Here is a 12128-nt window from a genome sequence, read left to right as displayed (position 1 = left end):
CACAAAAATGAAAGCGATGTCTGCTTACCGGAACCGAATGACCACCGATTAAGGTAGGTCAAAATACGCATTGGCCACAGAATTCCAAAGGTAACCCTGGGAAGCCGGTCTCCAGTTTCCAATCAATAATCAGTGCAACAGGCAGTTCAGAGATTCCACTCGATGATCAAACTTAATATACCGAAAACCTCAAAATAAAGAGGAGACTCCAATGGCATAGTATACTTCTTTAATGGACTTTAAAAGAGCAGATAAAAAATGGCAACTCACATATCCAATCAAATGAATGTGCATGGATTTAGGATAAGCCAAGATCAGCGTGTCGACTTGCGGGCGGTATATTAAGTTTAATCATCGAGTGGAATCTCTGAACCGCCTGTTGCACTGATTATTGATTGGAAACTGGAGACCGGCTTCCCAGGGTTACGTTTGGAATTCTGTGGCCAATGTGTATTTTGACTTACCTTAAATCGGTGGTCAATCGGTTCCGGGGAGCAGACATTGCTTTCATTTTTGTGCACGTGGTCAACATTTGTGTGTATAATTTTTGTTGGCGCTGTACCTTATTATTATAATACCTTTTTAGAAGCCTGGTCGGCCTACCAGTGCTTCAACCAAATCACTCGGCGAAGGATCACCACCGTCACAGATGCTCTGCCAGCCAAAGGGGCCACATCCAAGGATGCATTACAGATGTACTGTAGCCACTGAATCAACTGATCTGCCAGCTCAGGAGGATGTTGATCCCCTTCCAGATCCTGGCGTAAAATTTTTGCCCATTCCGGTAAAGTCTGGGATACCAAGGTGATAGCAAACACCGGCCTCAAAATTGAACCCGCTGCGGTGAAAAGGTATCGGACCAGAGCCTCAGCTCGCTTTTCCACAGGGTCCTTAACCACTTGCCTACAGTGCACTTTCACCCCCTTCCTGCCCAGGCCAATTTTCAGCTTTCAGCACTGTCACACTTTGAATGACAATTGTGCGGTAATGCTACACTGTACCCATATGAAATTTTTATCATTTTTTTTCACACAAATAGAGCTTTCTTTTGGTGGTGAAAGACAAAGATGACCAGCGCTATGGAGTTTATAAACAATGTATAAAGTAAGTTGTATAGAGGTGTAAGCTGCCAACAACCAAACCCCTAGGGGTTAGAAGTGAAATAAAGTGCAAAGAGGTTGATAAAGGCGCTACCTGTGAGTAACAAAGTGCTGGGTAGAATGGTGTACCAAATCAAATGGTGAAACCAAAAAATAAATAAATATAAGGTGCACAAGTAATAGTATTGCCCCAATGGTCTAGGAGAAATACCCAATTATTGTCCTGAATCAGACAATGTGCAGTGAATAAAATGAAGTGCTATGTGCAATAGACAAAGTGGAGAAGCAGTGATGAATTTATTCCAAATCAAAAACGCTATACAGTACAAATTCCAGTAAGTATATGGTGCTTACCGGAGCTAAAATAAATATATAATAATAAATATATAAAAAAATGGCAAATAGAATAAATGAAGAAGTTCTTCCTGAAAGTGCTATTGTGCAAAAATAGTAAGGAAAGTATTAGTGAAATATGGAGACAAGAGTTCCAATAAAAATGAAAAGAATGTTGCATCCACCTGTGTGGCCACTAGGTGTCGAACCTTTCATACAACCGGTTTTTTGCAATTGATAATGTTGTAAAGCAGGTAAAATTCCCGGGGGTTTCCTCCAGTCTAGACGAGCGGATTCAGGCTCTCTAAATGCTCATAAACAAGAGAGGAAGCCCCATGATGCCATATACAAGTGCAATCAAAGTGACAAAAAAGTGACCACAAAAAAACTTCTTATGAGCTGAGAAGGAAGTCTACAACGAGGTCTCTTGCACTTAGTAACCGGCGGAAGAAATGTACTCTTTCCCCCTCTGAGACTTTTAATGATGTCATCCAGGGTAGCTAACAGGCAATCTCCTTGAAAAGGAAGGTCAGTCAAGGCCCTTTTTGAAGTCTGATCCGCAGACTAGCATTTGAGCCAAAAAACACGCCGAAGGACCACTGCCAAAACAGAGGCGAGCCATCAGGGGAGACCCATCCAAAGAAGCATCACAGATTAACTGCAGCCCCTGCAACAGCTGGTCCGCCAGCTTGGCAAAGGCAGGGGGGAGCTGTTCCAGCTCCAGGTCATGGTGTAGAAGCTTAGCCCACTCGGTCAGAGTTTGCGACACTAGGGAAATGGTGAATACCAGCCTCATTGCCGAACAAGCCAGAGTGTACATAGTGCGGGCCACAGCCTCCACCTTCTGGTCAGTCCGATCCTCAAAGGCCAGGGAGTCTTCAACCGGAACCATGGTTGCCTTGTTTAATCTGGAAACTGGAGGGTCCACCACCGGTGAACAGTCCACTTTTTAAGAAGGGACTCCTCATAGGGGTAACGCATAGTAAAGCGCTTAGGGACCCCACGGGGATGCTTTGGTTGTCCACACTCTTTAGCAACAATTCTGTCAAAATAGACAGGGAAAGGAAACACCTTTGCCACTTTGGATGGCTTGTGCCAAAGCGCACCTGCGCCTCCGTCACAGCTTCAGCTGCGTCCCCCATCTTCAGGGGCTCACGCACAAAAACAATCAGTGCTTCCCCCAGCGCCTTTTCGTGCGAGTCGCAGACGTGGAGGAATCATCCTTACTATCAGAGGAGTCAAGGCGCGTGGTTGCAGACCCAACAGGGTGACCCACGTCCACGGCAGCCAAACCAGATTCAGGATCTGATGAGACAGATGAGGCAGGGGGCACTTTTTACTAGCCTGTCGCCTGCAAGTCACCTCCAGCCAGGACACAAGGGACTCCAGGACCGCCGTCAATGCATAGATGGATGGCTGGGACCCGGGGACCCCGCAGCCTTGGAGAGGGGATCAGGTGGGGAAATGTGCTCCAAAGACTCCATGAGTCATCAGGGGGACCCCACAAAAAGTGTAAAACACTGCTAAAGGATAACCCCCACCACGCTGGCAGCACCACCAGGTCGCCAGGCACAAAGCATCAAGCGATCCTCAGCAGAGAGGGAGAGGACCCCACCAGACTCACCACCCTCAGAAACACGCACCTGCAGTCACCAGGAGAATCATCCACACCTACGGCGATCAGGAAATAAAATGATAAAGGAGTCAGTACCAGGGGATGAAGAGGGGCTCCCACTGCCGAAATCCCTGCCCACAGGGCTCCACTGTCATGGTCACCGCAATTTCCAATGGCAAACCACAAGAAAAAAACAGCCGGACTATACAAACATGGCCGCCGTGTACAGAAACAAAATGGCGGCCCCACGAGGCTTACAGGGACCCAGGGGGGAGATCAAGCCTCAAGGACAGATCAAGGCAGGATGGGGGCCCTGGCAGGAGCCCCCATTAGGGGGCCAGTCAAGTCCAGTGGGGCTATGTTGCGGCTGACATAGCATGGAGCTGAGGTCTGCGCGCGCTCCCTGGCCAGACTGGGGTGACCACTGGATCTAGATTATCCAGCCTGTTGCCCAGTTCGACAGTTGACTGTAGATCTCACAGGAAAAATCCAAAAGAAAAAAAAATTTCTATCTATAAAATTTTGAAAGGATAAAAGATCACAGCAAGGAAATAGGTCTTTACTCCTGACTAGGCAGATAAAAGTGGCTATAGCAGAGAGAGGGAGTATACCCCCTAAAACTGCCCATTGATGTAGCCAGAATTATTTTCTGCCTAGTGTTTTTACCATATCTAACTCTAACACACATTTAAAACAGATGAGCAAAAAATAATAAATGTATGAATATCTAAGAAACAAACCTGACTTTTTTCCAATTGCCGCACTTTTGCAAGGAGTTTTTCCATTTCACTGTTCTTTTGTTCAACCATTGATTGCAATCTCTCCATCTGTTCAGGGTCCATCTGGGATCCCTTTAGCTGTAACAATGTTGCAATCTGAACCTATCAGACAGGAAATATAGTAAAAAAAAAAATTAAAATAAAATACAAAACACTTTAGGGCCCTTGCAAACGGACCTCACAACAGCAAGTTCCTAGGTAAATAAAACTGTGTGCAAACATGAGTAAAATCATCTTCTAGCTCACAGAGTGTTCTGTTTTGTATATTTTATATATTATTTTAACTGATTGGCGCCCATTTCTTGCATGTTGCTGCTTCCTGCTCTTGGGAGTGTTCTACAGGGAGGTATGTGTCATCTTGCTGGTTTCCCAGTGCCTTCTCTTGGGGATAATAAAGAGCTGTTTTGTTAGCTCATCGACAAAACTATTCTGCTTTGTCATCTGGATGCGGAGAAGATTGAAGGAATTGGAGGAAGAGCGCAGACCCATGTCCTTGGTGGTCAGTGTCCACACCGCCCCCACATCCTTGGTGTTTAGTGTCCATGCCCCCCACTACCTCCTTGGTGGTCAGTGTCTGGCCCCTTCCGCCACCTCCTTGGTGGTCAGTGTCTGCTCCCCCACTCCTTGGTGGTCAGTGTCCGCACCCCCCTTTCCACCCCCTTTGGTGGTCAGTGTCCGCACCCCCCCCTCCGCCCCCTTTGGTGGTCAGTGTCCGCGCCCCCTCTCTGCCTCCTTGGTGGTCAGTATCAGTGTCCCCCTTGCCTCCTTGGTGGTCAGTATCAGTGTCCCCCTTGCTTCCTTGGTGGTCAGTGTCCACACCCCCAGCCTCCTTAGTGGTCAGTGTGCACACCCCCTACCTCCTAGATGGGCAGTGTCCACTCCCCCCGCCACCTTGGTGGTCAGTGTCTGCTGGCCCCGCCTCCTTCGTGTAGGTGTCCACGCCCCCTGCTTTCTTGGTATTCAATGTCCGCGCGCACCCCCTGCCTCCTTGGTGGTCAGTGCCTGTGCGCCCCCCCCCCCCCCAGCCTCCTTGGTGGTCAGTGTCCACATTCCTTCGTTTCCTTGGTCGTCCGCGTCCCCCTCATCCCCTTGGTCATGAGTGCCTTCACCCTCCTCCCATCTCCTTGGTGGTCAGTCTCCACGCTGCCCCCCCTACATCTTTAATGGTCAGTGTCAATGCCACCCCCACCTTCTTGGTGGTCAGTGTCTGCACCCCCCTGCCTCTGCTGAGGCCTGTGTCCGCCCCCCTGCCTTCTTGGTGGTCAGTGTCCGCCCCCCCCCCACCTCCTTGGTGGTCAGTGTCTGCCCCTCCCCACGCCTCCTTGGTGGTGTCTGCGCCCCCCTGCTCCCTTGGTGGCCAGTGTCCGCTCCCCCCCTGCCTTCTTGGTGGTCAGGTCCATGCCCCCCCTGCCTCCTTGGTCATCAGTATCCGCTCCCCCTGCCTCCTTAGTGGTGTCTGCGCCCCCTGCCTCCTCGGTAGTCAGTGTCCACCCACCCCTGCCTCCTCGGTTGTCAGTGTCCACGCCCCCCTACCTCCTCGATGGTCAGTGTCCACGCCCCCCCCCCTGCATCCTCAGCGGTCAGTGTCCAAGCCCCCTGCCTCCTTGGTCTTCAGTGTCCATGCCCCCTGCATTCTTGGTGTTCAATGTCCGCGCGCACCCCCTGCCTTCTTGGTGTTCAATGTCCGCGCGCACCCCCTGCCTCCTTGGTGGTCAGTGTCCGCACGCACCCCCTGCCTCCTTGGTGGTCAGTGTCCAAGCCCCCCTGGCTTCTCTTGGTCAGTGTCCAAGCCCCCCTGCCTCCTCATGGTCAGTGTCCAAGCCCCCCTGCCTCCTCATGGTCAGTGTCCAAGCCCCCCTGCCTCCTCATGGTCAGTGTCCAAGTCCCCCTGCCTCCTCGGTGGTCAGTTTCCGTGTCCCCCCCTGCCTCCTTGGTGGTCAGTGTCCACATCCCTTCGTCTCCTTGGTCATCGGTGACCGCGTTCCCCCCACCTCCTTTGTGGTCAGTCTCCAAGCTGCCCCCCCCCAACTCCTTGGTGGTCAGTCTCCACGCTGCCCCCCCACCTCCTTGGTGGTCAGTCTCCACGCTACCCCCCTCCACCTCCTTGGTGGTCAGTCTCCACGCTGCCCCCCACCTCCTTGGTGGTCAGTCTCCACACTGCCCCCCCCACCTCCTTGGTGGACAGTCTCCACGCTGCCCCCCCCCACCTCCTTGGTGGTCAGTGTCCACGCTGCCCCCCCCACACCTCCTTGGTGGTCAGTCTCCACGCTGCCCCCCCCCACCTCCTTGGTGGTCAGTCTCCACGCTGCCCCCCCACCTCCTTGGTGGTCAGTCTCCATGCTGCCCCCCCACCTCCTTGGTGGTCAGTCTTCACGCTGCCCCCCCCCCCACCTCCTTGGTGGTCAGTGTCCATGCCCCGACCCCTACCTCCTTGGTGGTCAGTGTCCATGCTCCCTATGATATTGACACCAAGGGCAGGAGAGGGGCAGAGACACTGATGGGGGGGGGGAGGACCATACACACTGAATATAGGTGGGGGGAAGGGGCATAGTCAGTGATCAAGGGGAGGGGCAGTGGTCACAGACATTAACCACCAAGAGAAAAAGGGGGGCATTGCTGCTCTCACCCCACTCAAAGTGCCTCCTGCTCTCTTCTCGGTCTCAGCAACTCCTGTTATTGCCATGATCTCAGCTCCTCCTGCTCACTCTCCAGTTTCAGCACCTCCTTCCCTACCTGATATCAGCACCTACTGCTCCAGCATCTCCTGTTTATCCTGGTCCCCACATTGTTCACCCCCTGCAGTTCTCATTATTCTCAGCCTCCTCCTGCAAGTCCTTTCTCCCACAATGCTGATGCATATTTCTCATTAATGCAGATAACGGCCTGTTACTATGAATGCAGAGGGAATCTAGAAATTTATATTCAGCCAGCGCTCCAATTTACTCCTATACGGCTGTATCCTCATGTATGTATTAGAACTGCACAATTCTGGATAAAATGAGAATCACAATTTTTTTGCTTGGAATAAAGATCACGATGCTCTCATAATTCTGAAGAACTTTTTTTATTTTAAAGATTTACAACCCCTGAACATTAGGTTATCAAACAAGATGGCAATAAAAAAAAATAAAAAAAAAAAGACATAATACTCTTTGCTTCAATAAAATATAAATAAATGTGATTATTACACTTCAGCTGCCAGCAATGGTACAAAGCATTGAAAAGTTATTTTACAAATGAAATGCATCTTTTTTTAATTTTGCACTTTTTTTCCAACGTGAAACGTGGAAATATATGTTAAAGGTGTAAAAATAAAAAAAAAAAAACTTACTTACCGTAAAATCCATTTCTCTGATGTTTATTGACGGACACAGCTTCTGATTCTTCTTAACCATTGGGTTATACTGCCCCCTACAGGAGTAGGACACTAGGAAAAAGCTTGACTACACCTATGGTGGTATACACCCACTCTGAGCTATGGGCACTCAGTTTGTTTACAAGCAGTGTCAGAAGAAAGTCAACTCCACAGAGGGGTGGGTGCTGTGTACGTCAATGAACATCAGAGAAATGGATTTTACAGTAAGTCAAAAACCCCATGTTCTCTTTCGATCATTGACGGACACAGCTCCTGATTCTTCTTAACCATCGGGACGTCCCAAAGCAGTGTTAAACATGAGGGGTGGGGAAAAAAGTCTGAAAAAATTCCAACCATAGCCAATCAGATAACAGAGCTCTACCATAAACAACTGGAGCTCACCTGGAAAACAATACACCCTCAAAGAGGACTAGGACAGCAGCCTGCAAAACTTTGCGGCTAAAAGAAGCATCCGCAGTTGCCAACACATCCACATGATGACGGAAAGCTTAGGAGGCCCTAGGTGCCCTAATAGAGTGCACCTTAACAGGGAAAGGTGGAACCTGACCCTTGATGGAATAGGCCAGGACCACCATATGTCTGATCTATCTGGGTATGGTCGCAGAGGAAGCGGACAACCCTTTGTGAGGTCCGTCCGTGAGCACAGTAGAAAGTCTAACTTCCTAAAAGATTCTGCCAGGTACACCCTAAATGCCCGGAGGACCACATACAAGGCAAATTCCTTTGGATGTTTAGGCCTGGGACACAGGGAAGGCAACACAATGTCTTCAGTCAAATGAAAGTCAGAGACCACATTAGGAAGGAAGGAGGGACAGGGGCAAAGCACTACCTTATCCTTGTGAATCACCATAAGGTGAACGACACCATAACGCCGTCAGTTCCAACACCCTGCGCGCAGAGGTGAAAGCCACCAAAAAAGGACACCTTCTGGGACAGCGAAAGCAGGAAAAGCTCCCGAATATTTTCAAAGGGAGGCTTCTGTAGAGCTAAAAGCACCAAATTAAGATCCCAGGGCGGCAAGGGAGCCCGCACTGAAGAAACCAAATGTCGGACACCCTGAAGAAAGGTACGCACCATAGAGTGGTGGCCAAAGGTCATTGGAAAAAAAAAACACCAAGGCTGATATCCGGCCCTTGATGTACTCAAGGCTAATTGCTGTTCAACACCCCCATTGAAGGAAGGTTAGGATCAGATCCACCAAGAAGAAGCGAGGATGAACCCCAAGAGACTCCCCCCACACAATGTACGAATTCCACGTACAATGGTATATCTTCCTAGAAATAGATTTCCTAGCTCTCAACAGCATAGGAATCACAGAATCAGACAAACCTCTAGCCTTCAGCACCTGGCATTTAACAGCCAAAGCCAGCGACTGTAAAGCAGGATGGAAGATTGGTCCTTGGGACAGCAGATCCTCCCTGAGAGGAAGTCCCCAAGGAGCATCGGCGACCATCCGTACCATTTTGGCGTACCAAGACAGGCGAGGCCAGTCTGGAGTCACTAGAATGACCGGAATCCTTTCTGCCTCGATCCTGTACAGGAGTTGTGGCAGGAGTTCGAGAGAACAAATCGGCAGCCTACCTTAGAATGCCGGCTACTTATCGAGCTGCCAGGAGACTTCTTGTGCCCGGTCTAAATGAATCCGTACTGGTCTGATCGCTCGGAGTTCCAGTACATTAATCGGCAGTCTGGACAATGCCGGAGTCCAGACCCCCCTGAGCACGTCTGTGCTGAGGAAGCTTCCCCCCCTGGACAGGCTGGCATCCATGGCGACAACCGCCCAGTACAGGGGAGAAGGATTTTCGCTGTTGAAGCGCCGGAGAATGAAGCCACCTTCATTGAACCTTGTCCCATTTCACCAGAATCTCTTTTGCAGAGATCTTGTGTGGAACTGTGCAAACAGACCGCCTTGAAGGTGGACACCATCAGGCCCAGCACCCTCATGCAAGCCCAGAGGGATGACCGTCCGCTGAACAACAGAAGCCGAATTGTCTCCTGCAAAGAAACACTCTGGCTGAGGCAGAGTCCAGAGTCAGTGCCAGATAGTCCAGTTTTTGAGGACAGAACCAAAGAAGACTTCTGAAGGTTCAGATCCAACCAAACTCCCTCAGAGTTTGCAGAGTAATCTCCAGATGTCCATCAGACCAGTTGGAGACTCCGCTCACAGGAGATTGTCCAGGTACCCCAGTACCGCGATCCCCCACTTTTGTGAAGACCCGAGGAGCGGAGACGAGACCAAAGTTCAACGCCACAAACTGATACTGCTCCTCGCTCACGGGGAAGTGCTGGTGACTGGCACATATTAGAATGTGCAAGTAGGCGTCCTTGATGTTGACAGAAGCTATTAGAAAACCCCCTGATGTAGGGATGCCACTACCGTGCGAATGGACTTCCATGCGGAACTTCTGTACCCGCTTAAAGCAGTTTAGCGCCATGAGGTCCAGAATTGGACCTACCTTACCTTCCTTCCTGGGAACTGTAAAGTGGTTTGAGTAAAAACCCCTGTAAAAAGTTCTGACATCGGGACCGGAACAATCTCCCCTAAAGTAACAAGTCTTGCACTGCCCCAAAGAGACCCTGTAAGCGATCTGAGGACAAGTGTAGGTTGGAAGGAAAGAACCTTTCCGGAGGAACTCGATCATGTAGCCTGACCAAATAACTTTGTGGACCCACTCGTCCTGTACCAGGGAGGTACATGGATCCAGAAACCAGCGAAGATGTCCCCCCACCCCAGATACAGGTGAGGGCATCCCTTCATGCAGTGGCAGCCCTGTCTGCAGGTCTGGAAGAGCCTGCTCGTGGCTTGCCAGACCAGGTCCTCTTGGAACCCCCGGTGGAGGCCCTGACTTTTGATCCCTTGTCTTGAAATGCTGAGGGACAAAAAAAAAACTCATGAGCTGAGGAGAAAGGCCCACGTCTACGACGGGGCTTCTTTCCCTCGGTAGCTGGGGGAAGAAGAGTGCTCTTCCCCCCTGTGAGACGCTTAACGATGTCATCCAAGGATGCCTCAAACAGGCGAGAGTTTGGGACACCAGGGCAATAGTAAATACCGGCCTAAGTGCCGAACCAGCCACAGAAAATATATAGTGAGCCGGGGACTCCTCAACTGGAATGAAGATAGCTTTATTCAACCTGGAAACGGACGAGTCCGCTACAGGTGGGACTGTCTACCTTTTAAGCAGTTAATCCTCATAAGGATACCGCAATAAAAAAAATGCTTAGGAACCACTGCGTTTTGGACAACGCTGTTAAAGTAAGCAGAAAGAGGAACACCCTCGCTGCTTTGACGGGCCTGTGGGCGCCGAAAGGGACCGGTGCCTCTGACATAGCATCAGCCGCAACCTCCATTTTTAAAATTTCATGCACTGACACATACCGTGCATCCACCAGCGCCTTTTCCTGCGTGGCTAGAGGAGCAGAGGAATCATCCTCACGATCTGAGCATTCCACAGTGTGTGTGGACGCAGACCCAGCAGGGTGACTCGTGTCCGCGGAGGCCAAGACAATTTTAGGATCTGATGTAACCAGGGGAGGGCTGCCGACTGCGATCCCGAAAAGGGGACGCCGGCTGGGGGCCCACCAATGGACCACGTAATGAACCCCTCCGACCCCCTCCATAGAGGCCCGCATAATAGGAAATAGTCCCCTTAAAAGAGGGCCGTCCGCCATGACGCGGACGCGCAGGCAGGGTACCTTGATGGTCCTGCAGCGCTAAAAAGGGGCAGGTGCCCTACACATTAATGGCGGCAAGGCTGTCATCGAAAAAATAGCCCCCCCCCCCCCCCCACAGCGCCACCCCTTCCAAGGGACGCGCTAAGCTGACCGCATAGCCTAGCAGGCCGCAAGCCGCGGCCTAGATTTTCGTGGAGGCCCACCCGCAAGTGCATAGATCTCAGTCCAGCAGATGCCCAAAGGAAGAGTGGGGGCTGCCGCCAAACTCACTGGGGCTACCTCCCAACTGAGGCACCCAACTTGGCCGCATGGCCTAGTAGGCCACGGCCGAAATTTTTATGGGCGTCCAGCCGCCTGGATGCGAGCCCCAGCAAAGCCGAACACCCAGGGGGAGGGGAGGGGAGGGCAGATGCCAAAACGGGAGGCAGTAGCTTCAGCCACCCTCACAGGGGCCGCCCCCACATGGTTTCCGACCAGTAGGCTGCAAAGCCACGGCTTGAATTTTTGGCTGGATCAGGCCGTGTGAGGCGCGGACCTTCGGATGCTAAACCATCCACTCCCCCAGCCCAACAGCTGCTGCAGGGAGCGCAGAGGACATCGCTGCGCTAGTCACCAACTCCCAGGGTGGCAGAGAACCCTGCTCAACCCCTGTTGAGCACCAGGAAAAACCTGGTCAGCAGCAATTCCAACAAGCTCCCCTTTAGAGCATGTGGCAAAAGCCAGCTCATAACCTCACCCAGGGAGGGGGGCTGAAAAACCCACAGTGACCACTGAAAGATTAGAGGGGCTAGGAGGGAATATGGGGAACCCGGGGGTCCCACCTTCTCAGAGAGGAGCCCATGTCCACCCCAAAACCCTCCAGGAGTAGAGGGGGGACAGCTACTTAATATACCAGGAACAGAGTGGGCACCGCTCCAGACAGACTAATTACAAATTAACCAGGGTGGGTACGGGGAAAAATCAAGAGAGCAGCCTAAAAACATCAAATGAGGATAAATGTAACCGATCAAAATTAAGAGGCTTGTATACCAATGCCAGAAGCCTGGCCAACAAGATGGGAGAGCTGGAGCTGCTGATGTTTGAGGAGGACTTTGTGGGGATAACAGACTTGGTTTGACAGCTCTCATGACTGGATGGCGACCATTCAGGGGTATTCCCTTTATCGCAGGGATAGAGAGGGTAAAAAAGGGGGAGGGGTATGTCTGTATATTAAGAACAGTATACAGGTAAATATGAGGGATGATATTAATAAT

The 12128-nt window shown here is 51.0% G+C and overlaps 1 protein-coding gene across 2 annotated transcripts in view; it reads right to left on the bottom strand.

The window, feature by feature from the left end:
- SPDL1 (spindle apparatus coiled-coil protein 1) overlaps nt 1-12128 on the bottom strand; it is a 230817-nt gene that overhangs the window by 78252 nt on the left and 140437 nt on the right. For both annotated transcript variants that reach the window (XM_082254869.1, XM_082254870.1), the window contains exon 8: nt 3789-3929. In XM_082254869.1, coding sequence (XP_082110995.1) covers nt 3789-3929 — 141 coding nt within the window. The remainder of the gene's footprint in view (nt 1-3788; nt 3930-12128) is intronic.

This window comes from Pelophylax lessonae (genome assembly GCF_965119305.1).
Source record: "Pelophylax lessonae genome assembly, chromosome: 4".
Lineage (NCBI taxonomy): Eukaryota > Metazoa > Chordata > Amphibia > Anura > Ranidae > Pelophylax > Pelophylax lessonae.
The sequence above is the reverse complement of the archived record's forward strand: the minus strand, read 5'-3'. Positions and strand labels throughout refer to the sequence as shown.